The following is a 21,054-nucleotide window of genomic DNA, read 5'->3' as shown; positions in this document are numbered from 1 at the left end:
CTCCTTGGTAACCGCGGTGGGAAAACAGTCTGTTGCCAGGCAACGGCTTCCACGCGTTGTTACCGTGATATTTTCTTTTCGCTCTTGTTTAATGTCTTTTTATATAGTTTAATGAAAGTATAAGCGAGGTAAGTGGCTGTCGGACCTTGATAAGTATTATAATAACAATGTTGCACAAGTTGAGGGCGGCGCAGCAGAAGGTGAATTAATTGTAACACTTCAGTGCGTGGTGTTGTGTTCGAGCTAGCTAACGTTAGCTAACTGACTAGTTGACCAACAGCAACTCCAGTTGACGTTATAGGGTATAACCGCTGAATGGCAAAAGGAAGATTGTTTCTGGACCTTTCCTGTTAGCTAGCCGGCAGAAAGGCAGCCGAAGATGCCAGTGAGAAGTTCCACCCTCAGCACCGCACATGTAAGCTTTGTCAACATAATTGTTTTGGTCTGTTTGGTCATTTTATTTCAGCCCCTCTTTGTACACGCATGTCCACATTTTATTATCACTGACAATACAGTGATCAGAAATATTTAAGATAACGAGAACTCGATGTACACATTCCTTTTATCATAACAGTATTGATTCATATCAGTCTTAGGTTTGTTTGTTAGTAAGTGGTATGGTAGTAACCAGTTGGTAACATTCCAGTTACTTTAAAATCAGCAACAACATAAATACCTTCTCCTATAAAGATTTATACTAGACAAGTGTGCTAAACATCATCTGATCGATTACTTACAGATGTAAGGCTCCAATTTGTAATAGCTGATGTTCTGTGGGAAATGACAATTGAATTGGCTTCAGAAATCCATGTTTGTTCAGTATTACAACAATTCATCTCTATATTAACCTGATTGCAGGCCTGGATTGGTCAACTGAGTCAATAAATTACCTCAGTTTGGTAATTAGGATCAAGCACTGATGACTTACGTTTGTCCAATTAGCCAGAGAAAACATCAGCCACGGCTGTCTCTGCCATCAGGACTTGGTGGAAAACCTACCAGGTGGACAAATGGAACTCCAGTGACTCCAACACAGAGGACGACGAGGAGGAATTAGCAAAGAGGAGGCTGTGTAAGGTTTTCTCACACATGCTGCTTTGGGATAAGATGCATATGTATACTGTATGTGGCCTCGCTGTTGCTGAAATGGTCATTTGAAGTAATGTAAGTTCATCTTTGAGCTTCATAAAGATCTGTGTTGACCCATTGATGTGGAATGGGAATCTTGCTATTGACTGACTTGTACAGGCTTGTTTTTTCCTTTTGGGAGAGAGATGTGGTCAACACCTAAATATGGCATCTCCTCCCCAGTGCTCGATCAGCATATTAATCAAGAGCTCTTTTATGATTGAGATAATCAGTCAATTGAGATAAGCAATCAGAAGCAGCATAAACCCTGTCAAGCTTGTTTGCTCTACATGGGGATCAGGGAGCAGAATTGGTGAAAAATGTATGTCCATACTGCATCACAGAAAGCCCAGGATCATGACAAAACAGTTATTGAAGGTGTGATTTATGTCCCCATTCAGTATCTATAAACCTAAATCGGACTCTGCGGACCAGGCAGCTGCTCATAGACTTTGATGCTGACCGACCTATTTTGAGTCTCAGGGCACCGCCGGACCTGGTTAACTTCCCATCTATCTCCCGCCCCCGTTGGCCCATAGAGTGTGAGGTCATCAGCGACATTATCCACCACATAGGTAATTCAGAATTTTAATGAAACCAATTTACTGATATGCAAAAGGACTTATCAGTGGTATTAATCAGCCCAAGTGTCAAACTCAGTCAGGAGCTGCCTCTGACAAAACGCATCCAGTCATTAGTAAAAACAAAAAAGTGAAAAAATAAAAATACACTGTTTAAAACTAAGCATGCCTTTTTGCTGTTAATTTGAACATGTACTGACACTAAGAGAGAGTGTGTTGTAGAGTGGGACCCCCCAGAGCCAGAGCCTTTCTACCAGCCCACAGGACATGAGAGGACACCCATGCCAGCTGGAGACGAGAGGGGGAAAGTGGTATACTGCATTGACCATGGTAACTTTGACACCTTCTACCACCAGGTTACATAGGGTTGCTATGCAGTACACTATGTCATCACAGTGGTGTCGACAGTTTCTTCTGAACATAAGGGCCTATTGCTTTGTGTTACTTAAAGGACTAGTTGTAGGATTTAGTCATACCTAGCAACCAACTGAATACCCCTTGCCTCACCCTCCACTATTGTGGCTGCTAAAAACACAAAAGAGCCTGTGTTTAATTCTTGGGCCCTTTCTACTTAACAAAAACATGACAATTTTTATTTTCAGGTGATTATAAACCAATGAAAACATAATTATGCATATTATGTTCAGATTCCTACACACTGAACCTTTAATGCCATAGCTTCCCCTTGGAGAGTAAATGATCTGTAAGGGTGTTTTACTGCATACATTTGTATTATTATTATTATTTATTAGTGGTGAGGAGAAACTCAACCTAACACCTTAATGCTTCAGGATGTGGATTTCATATTCATATTGAATTTAAGTGCTGAATCACCAATAAATCATTTTCTATGTAAATATGTTAAAACACACCACTGCTCTCTGAGAAAGATACAAGTACATTTTTATTGAAAGCTGTGTTTTTAACAAATTTTGCTTTTGATATTCAGTCTTTACCAGCTGTTCTCTCTCTTTTAAGGCACTAAGCGTCCATATTTTACCTGCTCTCGTGTCGGAGGAAGCAGGGGCCCCATTAAAAGCGCCACTTACGATATCAATCAGACAGACTTTACCCTTGAGTTTGAGTCTCGCTTTGAGAGTGGGAACCTTCAGAAAGCTGTGCAAGTGTGAGTCCTGTCTACTGATTCCTTGTTTCATCTTTTCAACCTTAGTATTTTTTATCCCTGTTAGTTTTTACTGTGGCTCTAGGTTAAATTTCTCTTTCTCTTTCTGTCTCTATTTATTCCTTACCTGCTCAGGGGTGTCTATGACTATGAACTCACCTTGCGCACAGACATGTACACCAAAAAGCACACACAGTGGTTTTACTTCAGGGTTGGGAACATGAAGGCAGGGGTGACCTACCGCTTTACTATTATCAACTTGATGAAGAGCAGCAGCCTGTATTCTCAGGGTATGAGACCACTCCTCTACTCTGAGAGGGCTGTCAAGGAGAAAAATGTTGGATGGCAACGCACCGGCTCTAATATCAGATACTACCGCAACTGCAGTCAGGTTGGTAACTTGTAGACATGAGTCAGAAACTGGTGACTCGACTGGTTTTTGTCAGTTAATTGTAATTTACTAGCCCAGTTCCTACTTATCAGCTTTTCAGCTGTCATTTTCAGTTTATGTGAGTTTAGAATGATATGGAATTTGCAAGATTTTAAACTTGTTTTAGGTGGTAATCTGTCAAAGAGAACATTTAATCATCTTTATATCATCAAAAAGTTGGGTTTTCACTGCATGATAGTGCAGATGCTTTATGGCAGATACAAGATGTGCGTCCATCTTGCCATAAGCAACATAACAAAGGGAAAGAAGTGTCTGAAGTTAAAATGAAATTACTCTTACTAATAATTAATAATTAGAATGCTCTATGCATTTCTATTCTTGACTACAACCTGTCTGCAGTGCAGTGTTGTGACAGTTGAACAGACAAGGAAAGAAGATGACTCAGCAAAGGAACAAGGCAGGGTGCTACTGCCCCTGCTTCATGTAAAGAGAAATAAAATGTTACTTTGGCAGCCACCTTTCATCCAAACATTCCACAACCTGAGTGAAAACAGCGTTCAGAATTACCGTACCTGCACTACCATACAGTGAAAACCCAACTTAGATCAGGCATAAAGAAGAGTAACTGTTCTCTGGATTACATTTGTAAGACAAGAATAAAAGTTTTGCCAATTCAATTTCATTTCTTGAAAAACATTGTCCCTATGTAGAGCACGAAGGACAGCAACAGCGACACAGTCACCCTGTACTCACTCACCTGGACTCTCCAGTTCCCGTATGACTCAGACACCTGCTATCTGGCCCACTGCTACCCCTACACATATTCAGACCTGCAGCGCTACCTCAGGAGCATTTCTTCCAGCCCAGCAGTCGCGTCATACTGTTCACTGCGGGTGCTGTGCCACAGCCTGGCTGGGAATGCCGTGTATGTGGTGACAGTAACGTCCCGGCGGGGCGGCCGGGTGAAAGGCAGGACCAAGAAGGCTGTGGTGGTGACGGCTCGAGTACACCCTGGAGAGACCAACGGGTCCTGGATGATGGAGGGGTTCCTAGACTTCCTGCTTGGGGACTCGGAGGATGCTCAACTACTCAGGGACACGTTTGTTTTTAAGGTAAGACCTCAAGCTCATAGTCTCACATGTGTCAAGATCATTGCTGAATAGTAACTTATGAAGTAGATGTGAATGAACGAGTAGAATTACAATTTATGTTGTAATGCTGTATGTTGCTATCAAACACAGTTATTTGGGATTTGTGGTGCCGCAGGTGGTGCCAATGCTGAATCCAGATGGTGTGATAGTGGGCAATTACCGCTGCTCTCTGGCAGGCAGGGACCTCAACAGAAATTACAAGACATTGCTCAGGGATGCCTTTCCCAGTGTGTGGCACACCCGAAACATGGTGGAAAGGTAAGACAGGACACATGCATGAACAAACACACAAACACATTAAAACATGTGTTACATGTTAAAGAACTTGTATTATATGTACTTTGTTCAATTTAGTGGAAATTCAGCAGTTTATTGTCATCAGTTCTCTTGTCCTTCCATTAATTGTTAACAATGTGCAGGTCAGATGTTAGAAAGGCATTAAATTGAACTTGACGCAACCCCCTTCCAAAAGTGAAAATTGATTATTCTACTGTATTGCAATGCTATTATTTAGCACGTTTTCTTTCTGGTTGGTTCAACCTGCAGTACAGTGTGAAAATTAAATAATTATAAAATGAATGAATTTAACAGCTTTCTACCACAGAACAACATCATCAATCATGGCTCATACTGTGTGTGCATGCTTTCTGCATGCGTTTTCTGCAGGCTAGTCGCTGAGACAGATGTAGCTCTTTACTGTGACTTTCATGGCCACAACCGGAAAAACAATGTCTTCATGTACGGCTGTAACAACCGAAGTGATACTTCGCTGAAGCTTCACGAGCGAGTCTTCCCTCTAATGATGAGCAAGAATGCCAGCAATAAGGTAAACACACACACGACTCTCAGCAGTCTTTTGACTTGTTAGAAGTACAATTAGGAAGTTCTACATTTATTATTTTTGGCCTTATTCTGGACACTATACACAATATGTGGAGCACATCATATTCACCAGTGGCAGTGGCTATTCCTTGGTATTTCTTTGTGCGTACTCAACATTTTGACTACCTCATTTAAATCACTGTTTTTCTTAGTTCTCCTTTAAGAGCTGTAAATTCCGGGTGCAGAAGAGTAAAGAGGGAACAGGACGTATCGCCATGTGGAAACTAGGCATCAAAAACAGCTACACTATGGAGGCCACCTTTGGAGGTTCTACTCTGGGTGAGTTTAGCTTTTCCAAATGTGTATTTGTGTGTGTATGCTTGCATGTGTCCAGTCTGAGAATCTATCATCTGTCTGAATGTTAGGCGACAGGAGAGGAACACATTTTACTACTCGAGACCTGAAATCCATTGGGTTTCACTTTTGCGACACCCTGCTGGACTACTATGACCCTGATCCAACAAAGGTGAGAGATAAAGCATCATGTCTGGTGACAATTTATACAGAAATGCAGACTCCTTCTGCCACTCAAGCTCTATCCCCATCCAAGAAAAAGAAAAAAGTATGCCCCAAAGTATGCCCGGAACTGGTTTTTAAAGCTTCAGTGTTTTTTAACTCTGGTGTTAAAATATGTGTGTGTGTTTGTTTGACTGTTTTTTCTGTTTCCTCTGTGCTGTTCATGTCAGACAACTTACTGTTTGACAGAGCTGACAGTGTCGTTGAGAAAAGAGGTCAGAGAGAGGCTGGGCAAAGATTTGGGCACTGACTGTAATATCTCTGTTTCTGACCTGGAAACCAGGTGATTTATTATTATTATTATTATAAATACACATGCAAAGTACAGTTGTGGGATGGGTATAAAATGTGCTCTCATTCAGCTTGAATATGAATATTTCTTGTTTATTCTCACAGCACCGGTGGTTCAAATAGTTCAGATTCTGACGGACTCCCAGTTCATTTACTGAACCAGCCGCAAACTGCCCATCCAGAGGTATACTGACATAAATCTTCTCTCCCATGGAATGGTGTTTTCACACGAACTCTTTGTGATGCTGTTATCACATTTGGATCAAGTGAGCCTTGGGCTTCACCACAGGTTTCTGCTCTGCTCCACAGCAAGCTCCAGTGAAGACGAAAAAGAAACACTTAAGGGCTCACAAAGAAAGGAACAGGCTGCGAGCAGAGAGGATGAAGAATAACACACAGCCAAAAGTCCTGCAAAGCAGCATCAAAAATACTGTAAGAGATTACATGACCCTTTAATTAGTGCACACCGTCCTCTGGTTCTTGTCTGACTGACTACCTTCTGAGAACCAAGGGAAAAAAGTGTCTTACAATTTCTGTTTTTTTGTGATTTCCTATATATTTGGGCCTAAAAAAACACCTTACAATTTAAATTTTTTTGAATATATTTTTTATTTTAATTTCACAGCATGTCCACTGTAGAGGACAACAGGACAATATCCCTGTGAAAATAGAACTGAATTTAGAAAATGAGAAAAGGACAAAATGTAATAATTCATTACAATGTAATGTAAAACATGTATTCAGTTCAACAGTCAACTATAACACATAGAACGTAAGTATTTCTGCTTCTCTTCTTCCTCTGGACATTTTAGCTGTGATAATCCTGGAAGCATGTTTTCTTTTTGGTTATGCAGAGGAACATCTTGCATTTGGTGCACCTGATGTACAGTCATGGAAAAAATTATTAGACCACCCTTGTTTTCTTCAATTTCTTGTTAATTCTAATGCCTGGCTCAACTAAAGGTACATTTGTTTGGACAATTATAATGCTAACAACAAAAATAGCTCATGAGAGTTTAATTTAAGAACTAAGGACTATTCATTTTCCATGTTTTTTTTGATAACCAAAATTACTTAAATTCTTACATCAATAGCTATGGCATTGTACAGCCAAAAACACTACTTTTAAGCATTCCATGTTTTCTTTTCTGTTTGCTTTAAACACATGATACGCACAAGAGTTAATACTTGATTGCATAACCATTGTTTTTGATGACTGCAGCCATGCGTCTTGGCATGCTCTCCACCAGCTTCTGACATTGTTCTGCTGTCACAGCAGTGTCAGGAAGTGGGGACTTAGGGAAACTATGAGGGGAACTATGAAGGAAACTATGGGTGGAACCCAGATGCAGACACAACAGGGAACATAGACTAACACGCAACACCGGGAACGAACACACATGTACACAAGACACAATGGAGCTGGGGACAAGACTAAGGCAACACAACACTCACTAACACACAAGGCAAGACTATGGACAATACAATAAAAGGGAAAACTCAATCAGGACAAGAACACAGACAAACCAAGGAATACGCTAGATTCAAATTAAATGAATTTATTAACACAAAGCTAACTCAACAAAACCCAAATCTCTGGGAAAACACAAGAACTAACTTGGAACAAGACTACTTAGGACACTGACGAGACTAGCAACTGATGTTAACATAAAACATGGCACGACTAAGACAATGCAAGAGACACACATACATGAAACATGGCACAATGACAACACTACGGTTACAAAACTAGCAAACCAAAAACGCTCCTGAAGGAGGAAAACTCAAAGGGCTATGAAACGGAGGAATAGGAATCTAAATAACAAAAGAGAACAGAAAATCGCTCTTACGAGGAGAATAAATCGGCTATGCTATAACTATGACGAGAAAATCGAAACCAAATATAACGTTACAAACAAATATCACTATGGAAGGAACAGGGCATGGAAAACGAATGAGTAATGACTAATGACTAAACTAATGAGAGAAACACAGACAACACTAAAGACAGGGACCCTACATAAATCAAGACAAGATCAAAGACAAGAAAAAGGCAAAAAACTTATTAGAACTGTGGACAATAAAAGACAAAGATGATACAAGGAACAACTCAGACCTGAACAGAAACACGGGCATCAACAAAGGAAACGCAACAAGAAACACTTACACGAAACATGACAAACACTTGCTAAGGGACTATGGCTTGAACTATGACTGTGAGAACGTAGACAGCAAGGTTACACAGACAACACTAAAGAAACATGCATACTCAGACTATAAGAACAACAAGAGACAATGACAAAACTAGAACCAAACTTACATGGAACACGATGCGGACATGACAAGGAATCACACGACAAACACTTACTATGGGTGCTAAAGCAAGGGCAATAACTGTGGCAAGGGGACAAGGTAAGGTAACGCTGACGACGACCCGACAAGGACAAAGGGAAAGACACGGACTTAAATACACTAGGGAGGAACACTAATGAGACACAAGTGAAACACATCAGACAATCACACAGGAGGGAAAACACAGGAAGTAAAGTAACACAAAGACACATGACATGAACCTTCAAAATAAAACAGGAAGTAACCAAAACCAGGCAAAGACAGGACACAATGGGAAACTTAACCAATGTTCAAACACAATGTGGCAAGACCATACAAAAACTCTTACATAAAATGTGGCATGACTAAAGACTAAGACATTAAGAATACACAGAGTAGAACACAGAAATGAACATGAACAAAGAAGACACTAAACAAAACCCGGCGTGCATGGCACGGGTCATGACAGAACCCCCCCCTTAAGGGACAGCTCCCAGATGTCCCTACATGAAACCAAAAGAGTCCAAAAAGTTCAAGTCAAGCAGGGTGGGTGGAGGGGGATCCGGGGGAGGGACTTAAAGTCCAAGCTAAGGCATAGTTCAAAGAGTTCAAAAGTCCGACTTGGGCAAGGTGGGTGGAGGGGAAACTCAGAGTCCAGGTTAACATAAAGTCCAAAAGTCCACTTTGGGCAGGGTATTGAGTCCATGCTGCGGCAAAGTTTTTCTGGTGGTCTGGCCAGTGGCCAAAGACCAAGGCAGAATCTCTCTGGAGGCTGGTGGCAAAGGCTGAACCTCCGTTGAGACCAGCGGTGAGGGCGGAACCCCTCTGGAGGCCGGCGGCGAGGGCGGAACCCCTCTGGAGGCCGGCGGCGAGGGCGGAACCCCTCTGGAGGCCGGCGGCGAGGGCGAAACTTCCGTTGAGGCCAGCAGTAAGGGCGGAACCCCTCTGGAGGCCGGCGGCGAGGTCGAAACCTCCGTTGAGGCCGGCGGCGAGGGAGAAACTTCCGTTGAGGCCAGCAGTAAGGGCGGAACCCCTCTGGAGGCCGGCGGCGAGGTCGAAACCTCCGTTGAGGCCGGCGGCGAGGGCGGAACCCCTCTGGAGGCCGGCGGCGAGGGCGGAACCCCTCTGGAGGCCGGCGGTGAGGGCGGAACCCCTCTGGAGGCCGGCGGCGAGGGCGGAACCTCCATTGAGTCCAGCTGCGAGGGCGGAACCCCTCTGGAGGCCGGCGACGACCAACAAGGTTGGAAGCTGGCGATGAGGCCGCAGGACAGGAGACCGGCAGCGGGGCAGCAGGACAGGAGGCCGGCAACATAGCAGCCGGACAGGGGACCGGCGTCATGGCAACAGGACAGGGAGCCGGCGACATGGCAACAGGACAGAGGACCGGCAACATGGCAGCCGGACAGGGGGCCGGCGACATGGCAGCCGGACAGGGGGCCGGCAACATGGCAGCAGGACAGGGAGCCGGCAACATGGCAGCAGGACAGGGGGCCGGCGACATGGCAACAGGACAGGGAGCCGGCAACATGGCAGCCGGACAGGGAGCCGGCAACATGGCAGCAGGACAGGGAGCCGGCAACATGGCAGCCGGACAGGGGGCCGGCAACATGGCAACAGGACAGAGGGCCGGCAACATGGCAGCCGGACAGGGAGCCGGCAACATGGCAACAGGACAGGGAGCCGGCAACATGGCAACAGGACAGGGAGCCGGCAGCAAGGAGGACTGTAATCCTGCTCGAGGTGGTCGCTGCAGCTCCGGTTCAGAAGGCTGCGGCGGCGGCAGCAACTCGAGGTCAGAAGGTGGCGGCGGCAGCAGCAGCGGCGGCCGCGCCAGCTCGGGCGGCTGCGGCAACAGCAGCAGCAGCAGCTTGAGGACAGGAAGCAGCGGCAGCACCAGCAGCTCGAGGTCAGGGGGCGGCAGCTCAGGTTCAGGAGACGGCAGCATCAGCTGCTCGAGGTCAGGAGGCGGCGGCAGCGGCGGCAGCAGCAGCTCGAGGTCAGGAGGCGGCGGCAGCGGCAGCTCGAGGTCAGGAGGCGGCGGCGGCAACCCAGGAGGCGACAGCAGCTGCTCTGGCGGCAGCACCAGCTCAGACGGCGGCGGCAGCAGCAACGGCTCTGGCGGCTCTGGAACTGGTGGCGGCGGCAGCTCTGGCGGCAGCAGCGGCTCCGGCAGCAGCACCAGCTCAGACGGCGGCGACAGCAGCAACGGCTCTGGCGGCTCTGGAACTGGTGACGGCGGCGGCAGCAGCGGCGGCAGTGGCACCGAAGACGAGGACAGCTTGGAGACTGGAGGCAGCTTGGGCACAGGAGGCGATGAGAGGCTAGCAGGCTGGCTAGCCGACACCTTCAGTCGTCGGGATCTCCGCTTCCTCCGTGCAGGTGCTGGCTTGGTCGCTGGGGGTGGCGCTGGTGACGACGGGAGGCTAGCAGGCTGGCTAGCCAACACCTTCGGTCGTCTGGATCTCCGCTTCCTCCGTGCAGGAGGATCGGGGTCCAGCTGAAATCCCCAGAAACGGGCACCTGGGATATAATCCTCGTCAGAGCTGTAGAGGGGGTCTGCCCGGTACAGGACCTGGGGCGGGCAGTTCTTCCCCGCAGAAGATCTAGTCAGGACCAGCGGAGGCCCCCAGTAGGGGACACCCAGGAGGTCGTCTAAATCGGAGTCAAACTCCGAGTCTGTTGTGAAATTAATGTCCGCTGGGTTCATACTGGTCGGGTCGTTCTGTCAGGGAGTGGGGACTTAGGGAAACTATGAGGGGAACTATGAAGGAAACTATGGGTGGAACCCAGATGCAGACACAACAGGGAACATAGACTAACACGCAACACCGGGAACGAACACACATGTACACAAGACACAATGGAGCTGGGGACAAGACTAAGGCAACACAACACTCACTAACACACAAGGCAAGACTATGGACAATACAATAAAAGGGAAAACTCAATCAGGACAAGAACACAGACAAACCAAGGAATACGCTAGATTCAAATTAAATGAATTTATTAACACAAAGCTAACTCAACAAAACCCAAATCTCTGGGAAAACACAAGAACTAACTTGGAACAAGACTACTTAGGACACTGACGAGACTAGCAACTGATGTTAACATAAAACATGGCACGACTAAGACAATGCAAGAGACACACATACATGAAACATGGCACAATGACAACACTACGGTTACAAAACTAGCAAACCAAAAACGCTCCTGAAGGAGGAAAACTCAAAGGGCTATGAAACGGAGGAATAGGAATCTAAATAACAAAAGAGAACAGAAAATCGCTCTTACGAGGAGAATAAATCGGCTATGCTATAACTATGACGAGAAAATCGAAACCAAATATAACGTTACAAACAAATATCACTATGGAAGGAACAGGGCATGGAAAACGAATGAGTAATGACTAATGACTAAACTAATGAGAGAAACACAGACAACACTAAAGACAGGGACCCTACATAAATCAAGACAAGATCAAAGACAAGAAAAAGGCAAAAAACTTATTAGAACTGTGGACAATAAAAGACAAAGATGATACAAGGAACAACTCAGACCTGAACAGAAACACGGGCATCAACAAAGGAAACGCAACAAGAAACACTTACACGAAACATGACAAACACTTGCTAAGGGACTATGGCTTGAACTATGACTGTGAGAACGTAGACAGCAAGGTTACACAGACAACACTAAAGAAACATGCATACTCAGACTATAAGAACAACAAGAGACAATGACAAAACTAGAACCAAACTTACATGGAACACGATGCGGACATGACAAGGAATCACACGACAAACACTTACTATGGGTGCTAAAGCAAGGGCAATAACTGTGGCAAGGGGACAAGGTAAGGTAACGCTGACGACGACCCGACAAGGACAAAGGGAAAGACACGGACTTAAATACACTAGGGAGGAACACTAATGAGACACAAGTGAAACACATCAGACAATCACACAGGAGGGAAAACACAGGAAGTAAAGTAACACAAAGACACATGACATGAACCTTCAAAATAAAACAGGAAGTAACCAAAACCAGGCAAAGACAGGACACAATGGGAAACTTAACCAATGTTCAAACACAATGTGGCAAGACCATACAAAAACTCTTACATAAAATGTGGCATGACTAAAGACTAAGACATTAAGAATACACAGAGTAGAACACAGAAATGAACATGAACAAAGAAGACACTAAACAAAACCCGGCGTGCATGGCACGGGTCATGACAAGCAGCCCATTCCTGTTGGACAAATTCAAACAAATTTTCTTTGTTTTTGGGCTTGTGGTTCTCCATTTTGAGTTTGATGATTTTCCACAGGTTTTCAATTGGATTAAGATCTGGTGATTGAGCAGGCCAAGGCATGGTGCGAATGTTGTGGTTCTCCATCCAGGCTTTAACTGACCTTGCCGTGTGGCAAGGGGCATTGTCTTGTTGGAAAATCCAGTCATTCGAGGCAGGAAAGAGTTTTCCAGCTGATGGAAGAAGACTGTTTTCAAGGGTAGTCCTGTACTTGACCTGGTTCATTCGGCCTTCGCACAATTGCATTTGCCCTGTTCCACTCAGACTGAAACAACTCCAGATCATGACTGATCCACCCCCATGTTTTACTGTAGGGGCAAGACAGTCTGGGTTGTAAGCTTCTCCAGGCTTCCTCCTAACCAGTAAGTTGGCTGGAGTGGGCATCAATTCAAAATTGGATTCATCACTGAAGTGAACCTTAGCCCAATCATCAACAGTCCAATCCTTGTGGTCTCGAGCAAAGAGTAACCGAGCCTTCCTCTGCCTTTCATTGATGAAGGGCTTCTTGCGTGCTCTGTGTGACTTCAAACCAGCTTCAACAAGTCGGTTTCAAACTGTCCTTGCCGAACAAGTCACATTTCTCGACAGTGCCCACTCATTTTTAAGGTCCCTGGAGGTCTGACAACGATTCCTGACACAGGAACGGATGAGTGCACGGTCATCTCGTGGGGTAGAAAGACGTTTCCTGTCACAGCCAGGTAGCAATTTGGTAGTGCCATGTTCAGCTTGTTTTTTTTTTTGTTGTAATGAACGGCTGTCTTGGAGATCTTCAGTTTTTTCGCTACCTGTCTCTCTCATGCCAATTTCCAGCAGTGCCAAGATGGCTGCCTTTGTGGCTTCACATAATTCTTTTGTTTTAGGAATTATGTGAGAGCTGACAACTTCTGAGTTGTGCTACGGCTTGAATGTAAGCAGGAAACCACTCTAGGCCTTTGCATGTGCAGTGCTGCTTGTGACATGAAATGGCCTCTTATATACCCTGGGAATCAATTAAGCTTAAGAATGTCAAATAGGACATAAGGTATTATGTGACCAGCTGCATTTTTTGTTGTGTTCATTGTATTATACGTTTAGTGGTATCAGATATTAGAATGAACAAGAAATTGAAGAAAACAAGGGTGGTCTAATAATTTTCCATGACTGTATGTCTTTCCATTGCAGCCCTTGTTCCTGCATCTTTCTGCATGTTTGATGTCCATCATCTCTGGCATGTGCCGGGCTCCTAGTCTGCGTACAGATGGCTCTGGTTGTGGGATTCTCATTTTGGTTGGTGGCTGATACTCTTCCTCACTGTCTTCACTGCTGTCATTATGAAGAACAGTCCAGCAGCTCTTCAGCCAGGTGCAACTTGAAGTCCAGGTACTGCTGTGTGTTCTTAGCCGGTCGATTCAGTGCTTTGCTGTCAGACTTGTACTGGATCCAAGCGTTTGTGATGGCAACATCAAAGAAATGTGTCATCACACGTGACGTCCACTTCTTGGTCCTGGTTGACATGCGGTAGAAGCTCAGCATTCGGTCACAGAGGTCCACTCCACCCATGTTGTCATTATACTCCCTGATCACTGCTGGCCGTCTCACCTGGACCTGACCTTTGTCTTTGTTGGACCATCTGCTACAGATATCCTCTGGATCTTTTCCATAGACAGTGGAGGCCATCACAATGGGTTTGTTGTCAGACCATTTTGTCACTGCCAGCTCAGGCCTCTTCCGGACCACCATCACTGAAGCCCCTCTCCCTTCTTTTCTCAGCTTCTTATCTTCTGGCAGCTGGCACTGCTTTGGAACCCGGTTCTTCATAATCGTTCCAGTTGCTGGAAGACCCTTTGAGAGCAAAGCGTCCATGAGATCAATTGTTGCGAAATATCGATCAAAGAACACATACGTTCCTGTAGGAACTGATTCAACCATTCGCAAGACAGCTGCTGCTCCAACTCCCAGTCTTTGGCCCCTGAAAGTGTTCCTGCCCTGATAGACTTCGAAATCCAGGACCAGACCATTTGGGGAGGCGAGCACAAAAACCTTTAGGCCAGTAGGGTTTGGCTTTCCTGGCACATACTGCCTGACTGGGCAGCGGCCTGTGAACGGGATGATTTGCTCATCAATGCACACCTTGTCACACCTTGGAAGGCTGAGACAACCTTGCCTCACACAGTCAAGCAGTGGTCTGACTCTCCAAAGAATGTCTGACTCCTTTGCCTCTTCAGTTACATCCAGGTCTTGAGTGAGCTCCTCAGCTTGTAGAACCTATCCCTTGTCATTTTCCTGCTAATAACTGGCACTTTAGTTTTTTTAGCCCAAAACATTTTGACTCTGGGATAGCCAAGGCAAGCCATGTGTACTGATATGCCAAAGAAAATCTTGATTTCTTCGGCAGTAGTATTCAGTGACACTCCTGTAGTTTGCAGCTGTCTTTGATTTGTAAAAGCTGCCAGATCTTCAAATATTTTGTCATCTATGTACTGTGAAAAGTACTGGATTGGACTCCAGTATTCACAGACTTTGGGGTCATCTTGATTGGCAGGAAGCCCAGGTAGCACAGGTGTGAATCTGCTACGATGGATGGAAAAAAAACACAAATAAATAAGATTTAATAAAAGGAGTAGCAGTTAATTTGTTTCACATCCATTTGGATTAATGCAGTAATTTCAGTGTCATGGATGTGATATGACTCCCTATTGACCATCTTTATAAGCATATTTTTAGATAACATATTTTAACAGCATTTACACATAGCACAATACAATAATCTAACATGATGGTAAAATTTAATACATTAGCCTGAAACTAAATAAAACATACAAGTTATTCCTGGTCCACAAAGCACGACGACTTTCCTGCTCCTTCTCTGCCTCTGACTCTGTCTCAGATTCTCCGGCATCTTCTTCCTCTCCTTCTCTATCATCATCTTCTCCTATCACAGGCTGATACTCATCCTCCTCATCCTTTTCCTCATCTGAAAGCTCCAAATCTGAATCTCCCTCTACTATCCAGTATAGAATCCTCTCTGCTTCACTTCTTTCTCCTACAACAATGTGCAGTCATTAAATACATTAAAATGGTCCTGGTGTCCACTACAGTTGACATTCATTAAATGACTGTTCAAAACAGAAATAATGAAACTGTTTTCAGATGTAAAAATATTGTTATTAACATGTTTATGAACAAGAATATATATAATTATCATGGTAAAAATAGCAATAAATAAAGAATATTTGACTTACCTCTCCTCTTTCCATAAAATGTGCTTGCTCGTATGGCGGCCATCTTGATAGAGGAAGAAAGTAAAGTTCCCAGCATACAATCCCACAACATGATACATCACTGGAAAGCCCAGGATGTCCTCTACAGAACACTATATGGGTTGGTAGGGTAACTTCAAATAGTTAAGGAAGATGCAGGTGAACAGACTGTCCATTATAAAGGACATAAATGAATGCAGGAGCCCATCAAGCCCCATGAGATCACAGTTAAAGAGATCATCCAGGAGAGGCCTGTTGGAAGGCACAGGAAGAAATGGCAGGTATGAGGCAGAGAGAGTGTGAATACATTTCGTGAGATTTCCTTAGCCATTCCTGTTAATGCTTCTCTCTTTGTGAAGGTAAATGGCCTCATAAGAAAAGCTCTGATCCCTCCTCCCACCACTCACCCTGGGGAGGTCAGTCATGTGACCCTGTGGCCGGCCTGCAAGCCTGTCAGGGTAAAGATGAGTCAGATAATTCACACATTCACTCACATTCCCACTTCAAATTTTATCGATATAATGAGAACCTGCAAATCGCCAGCTAATGCTTGTGATACTTAAAGCAACAGAACCCAATCTATTATTTTGAGTTTTATTTTGGGATATTTCCGATGAGATATTTGATGTGTTTTAGGACAACTCTCTGGAAAACATGGAAGCTGCATATCTGCATCGCAGGGCAAGAGCATGTCCACATCTCAGCACTGACACAGCAGTGACACGTCACACAGGTAACATTTACTTTGGATGCTCAGTCTTTCTACAAATTGTCCTCACACCCTCAGTGTCTAATTAACCACCATCCGTTTACAACTGTATTTTGTAGCTTATGGTTTATCACGTTGCCTGTTGACCTCCAAATACTGTATAAAGGTGGCATGGTGGAGACTCATCAAATATTTTTAAAGTATTTCATTGTCCAATACATTGATAGGCTCCTGCAGGTAAAGGCTATCAGTGCATTAGGAAATGTTTTGTGTTGCAGTGAACAGTCTGATTGACCTGCTTTCACAGATGACCCACGGAAGGATGCAGGACAGTGGAGATGCAGCTCTCAGTTGCTGCACCTGAGTGCTCTCCTTCCACCTTCACCAAATTTCATACATTCCAACCAGCAACGGCATCCCTACCAACAATCCTTCATGTCCTGTAAAGTCTACAGAGGTTTGCCATGTACAGTTTTTAAAAGTCCAAAGTTTCATCATCTCTCAGTCAATTCATGTCTGCCTCATCTCCCTCTTTCAGGGCTGCCACCGTCCCTTACAGCACCCCACAGGTACACCTCACAGAGACATTGTACCCTTGTCAACAGACAATGGGTAACTTCATGTCACAGGTATCTTTAGATTCACTGTTATGTCTCTCTTTTACAGGTCTTCCTCATCCCTCCGTGTCAAGATGGTTCCAGACATCGTTCCAACAAGGCATTGGCGGTCAAGTTTCACCACTGACAAGTTCAACAGCCGGCATATTTTTAGAGACAGAAACTCTTTACTGGTCTCAGAACGTTACTTTGTGCCAGAGGATTCCTCCACCTCACACAGAGACGCAACCAGGACCAAACAGCAGACTATGGAACAGGAAGAAGATTCCTCAGGTTTCATACACACACATATTAGATTAATATATGAAACTGAAATCATTTTTCTGAAGTTATTTTTGTGGCAAAAAGTTTTTTATAAGAAAGGAATATATTTTATTTTTTGGACAAAGCAGAAAAAATGCATTTTTTTTCCTTTAACTTTCTTTAACACGGTTAGCTAATCTCACTTCTTCCTCTTTATTACCTGATCTTGTCATTTATTCAGTGGGTTTGTCACTGTTAAGATGTGTACCTTTTGGAGAGCAGAACCAGAGAGATCTCACCCCTGACATCACCCTGAGAGAAACCGGATCATGCAGCAATTTATTTGTGCCTGTGCTGACGGGCACAGACCTAAGAGGAAAACGGTAAAATCAACAGTGATCCCCTTGAGCACTTTCTCATCATCTTTTATTCTCCCTCTGTTAAATGCTCAGGTTGTCATTAGAGTTCAAAGATTTGAACACAAGTCCCGATCTTTGTACAATAATGATAAGACAAGCATAATGCATATTAAATTTATGGTCTTCTGCGCTCCCTATCCTTTTTCTTTTTCCACAGACTATGCAAAGAGATTTTGGGGGACAAAAGGCACGTGGGTGTTTTATCCCCTCTGTCAAGGTCTTCAGGCCTCAAGAAGATGGAACTTCCACGTCTACAGAGTGACACCCTGGCTAGGCCTCAGACTAATGTCATCAGCCACTATCGCTCTGGAAGAAAAAGCAAACTAAGTACAGCTCCACAAGGGGCATTGGTCAGAAGATCATCACAGTCTGCTTCACTCTAGGGCTTGACACTGTACAATCTGCAAGCTACAGACTGATTTTGTTTTCTCTATTCTCTGGCCAGTGATGTGAACCTCTTCTGCGGATGAAGAGGAATATGATTGTTGCTTGAAATTTAATAGGTGTGTAAAAGAGAAATGCTAGAATAAGATGTTTATTACCTCGCTCACACAGGTATCGGGGTTCAAACTTATGTTGCAGGGATAGAATTGAAACCCTCTAGTAATCATCAAATGGCTATCCTTGTTTTGATGATTACATGTACACTTTAATTTTTGATAAAATTTACATTAACAACAGATTGTTCGAATAATTATTGTTATCATTATTCTGCACAGTGTTGACATTGGTAAGGACAACATATACTGATGATAAATCTTTATGCTTGGCTCCTCAGGGTGCACCGACACAAAGTCTATGAAACATTATAATACCTGCCCTAATAAATGATACACAGGCTGCTTCGTATGTAGATTTAATTTTTTGCAACACTAAAAAAAACAATACAATCCCATGAAATATAACGTGAATAAAATACAAAAATAAATATTATGTAAACAACTGTGGGGAGGAAATATCCCATGTATAGTACATTTAATACAAAAAGTGACATCATTTTTTGTTGTCAGCCTCTGAGTCTGTGAGGTGTGAAGTAAGATATGTGTGTCGAGATGTAGTGGGGACATCACGGTTTCAGAATTCAGTCAACTGTCGGAGATGAAACTGGCTTTCAGCGTGTCTGACCATGTCCCGGAGCGCCACAAAACCAGACAGGGCCTGGATCATTCAGGGAAGAAAACATCAATTAAAAGCATGTCACTGAAATCAGATCACTATCAAATGTAATCATTAACTGATGAAATCTAGAAAACATGCACAGCATGACAAAAACAGTATTTACGGGTGTGCAGTGTTTAGTCTGGAAAGGGCAGGACTGTAACAGTTTTTAAAAGAAATGCTATACCTGTGTGAGTATGAATATGGCGAGGACTATGTGAACGCCCCGCTCCAGTGGCTGTATGAGAATGGCTTCATTGAACAGCTGAAACAGGATGAGTGGAAACTGCAGCAGGATGGTCAGCAGCCAAAATCCAGCCAACTCTGGGACCTACCACAAAACAAACAGGAATTACAATCTGCCTTGCACTTTTTTCTAAACGTGTGTCAATCCAATCTACATCTGTGTCTCAACTATATCAACTACACCTTTATCTGTGTTTGTGTAAGTGATGCACCACCTTTTCCTGAATGTTCCCAGCATAACCAAGAAAGAGTCTTATGGCCTCGATCAGAGTCATCAGGATGAGAACAGCGACGAGGATGAACTTGTAGTAGTCTGGCAAGGCAGGATACTGGTAGAAATGACAATCACAACAATGCATTTAACTGAACTTAATTTAAATGAGTGTGATTCATTCAAATGGGCTTTTATAGCAGAAGCACTCTCATTCCCGGGTCAAAACCTGACAGTGAAGCTGACCACCTGTAGTTCACAATAATTTACCACATATCAGCCATTCAGGATCATTTGATCAGTTTTCTGGTTACATGAGCACAATAAATAACACACAAAAGATGGTAAATGAATCTGTTTGTGCCATTCAAGCAAAAGACCACATTCAAATCTTAAACTGACTTTAACTCCGACAATGTGAAGTGTCTGCTTTGTTTCCTTCCTATACACTCTTTAATCCACGGGTTTACATAGGCCGATGATTTATTTTAAGAATTCAATATTACCAGTAGTATTAGCCCAGCTTGCTCACCTCCTAGCTCACTTTGTCTCTTTTGCCTTACCTTGAAGTGCAGCATTACAGTTTCACTGATCCACCACAAGGGGAAGAACCACATGTTAAAGTACAGAGACATCTGGAGGGAGAGACTAGACAGGATCCGCTTGTCTGAAAGCAAAAGGCAGAACAGAAAACACAACTGAACATACGTGGATAAGCAACCAACTTACAGTAAAAGCTGCTGTAAAACTATGATTGAGACGAACACAGTTAAACCGCTCCTACTCAGTTAGCTGAGTTAACATCGATGCTAATTCGTCCATAATGTTAGATACATTGTGCGTTTACCGTGTGGCAAAAACGTGTCGTTCTGCTTAGTGAAAGGCGTCTGACTCTGGTCAAATAAAACATTCCGAGAAAAGTAATCTAAACGTTTTCTAATCGTGTCCGGCAGCTCCATGGTGCTAAAGGCTCTCTGCTACACAAAAACATCATCAAGAGAGAAACACACCGCCACTTCCTCTCTGCGCAGAGCCCTCACGCTGCCGTCGTCTCCTAGGATACCAGAGAAATCTCGCGTCCCCCTCAAATCTCGCATGAAAAGAGTTTTTTTTTCTGTCGATTCCTTTGGTGCTTCCTTCGCTCCCTAAACTGTCTCCTTATCTAGGGCCTTGAAATGTTTACATAATATGTAAACATTTACATATGTAATATGTTGTGTCATATTATGACACAACATATCACGAACAAATTCTTTTCATTTTCCTCACACCAGTGAGAAAGACTATTTAAAAACATGTAAATTAACTATTTTTAACATCACTCTGTTAGCAGTTCTTTCAGACTTATTTGTGGAGTAACATTAAATTTGGCTTTGGGGTATGTAAGGTTGTAAAGCCATTTACATGTAGTAATTGCTTTGTGTTGACAATGTGTAACGGACTGTAACATAACTAAAGACCTTCTCCGACTTTCTCGAATGCTTTATCGAAAGCCTGTGGGCT

At 43.8% G+C, this 21,054-nt stretch overlaps 2 protein-coding genes across 2 annotated transcripts; one reads left to right on the top strand and one right to left on the bottom strand.

Moving 5' to 3' along the window:
• Positions 1–379: 379 nt before the first annotated feature.
• On the top strand, positions 380–18,319 carry agbl2 (AGBL carboxypeptidase 2). Its single transcript, XM_041939459.1, has 21 exons — positions 380–415; positions 943–1,072; positions 1,530–1,703; positions 1,932–2,039; positions 2,688–2,835; positions 2,968–3,223; positions 3,934–4,335; positions 4,490–4,632; positions 5,041–5,200; positions 5,409–5,535; positions 5,622–5,722; positions 5,943–6,055; positions 6,169–6,247; positions 6,373–6,495; positions 16,149–16,229; positions 16,308–16,406; positions 16,585–16,681; positions 16,965–17,145; positions 17,324–17,547; positions 17,759–17,900; positions 18,094–18,319. Exons 1-21 carry the CDS (start codon positions 380–382, stop codon positions 18,317–18,319), a joined length of 3,150 nt encoding a protein of 1,049 aa, XP_041795393.1.
• A 466-nt stretch (positions 18,320–18,785) lies between these two features.
• tmem17 (transmembrane protein 17) lies at positions 18,786–20,565 on the bottom strand. The gene is made up of 5 exons (XM_041939701.1): positions 20,399–20,565; positions 20,115–20,218; positions 19,556–19,669; positions 19,282–19,425; positions 18,786–19,094 (listed from the first exon to the last, which is right to left on the bottom strand). The coding sequence occupies exons 1-5, from the start codon at positions 20,508–20,510 to the stop codon at positions 19,011–19,013; spliced, it is 558 nt and encodes a 185-aa protein (XP_041795635.1). The 5' UTR covers positions 20,511–20,565; the 3' UTR covers positions 18,786–19,010.
• Positions 20,566–21,054: the final 489 nt, after the last annotated feature.

This window comes from Chelmon rostratus, chromosome 6 (assembly GCF_017976325.1).
Source record: "Chelmon rostratus isolate fCheRos1 chromosome 6, fCheRos1.pri, whole genome shotgun sequence".
Taxonomy (NCBI): Eukaryota; Metazoa; Chordata; class Actinopteri; order Chaetodontiformes; family Chaetodontidae; genus Chelmon; species Chelmon rostratus.
Note: the sequence above shows the minus strand (reverse complement) of the source record. Positions and strands in the feature narration are given on the sequence as shown.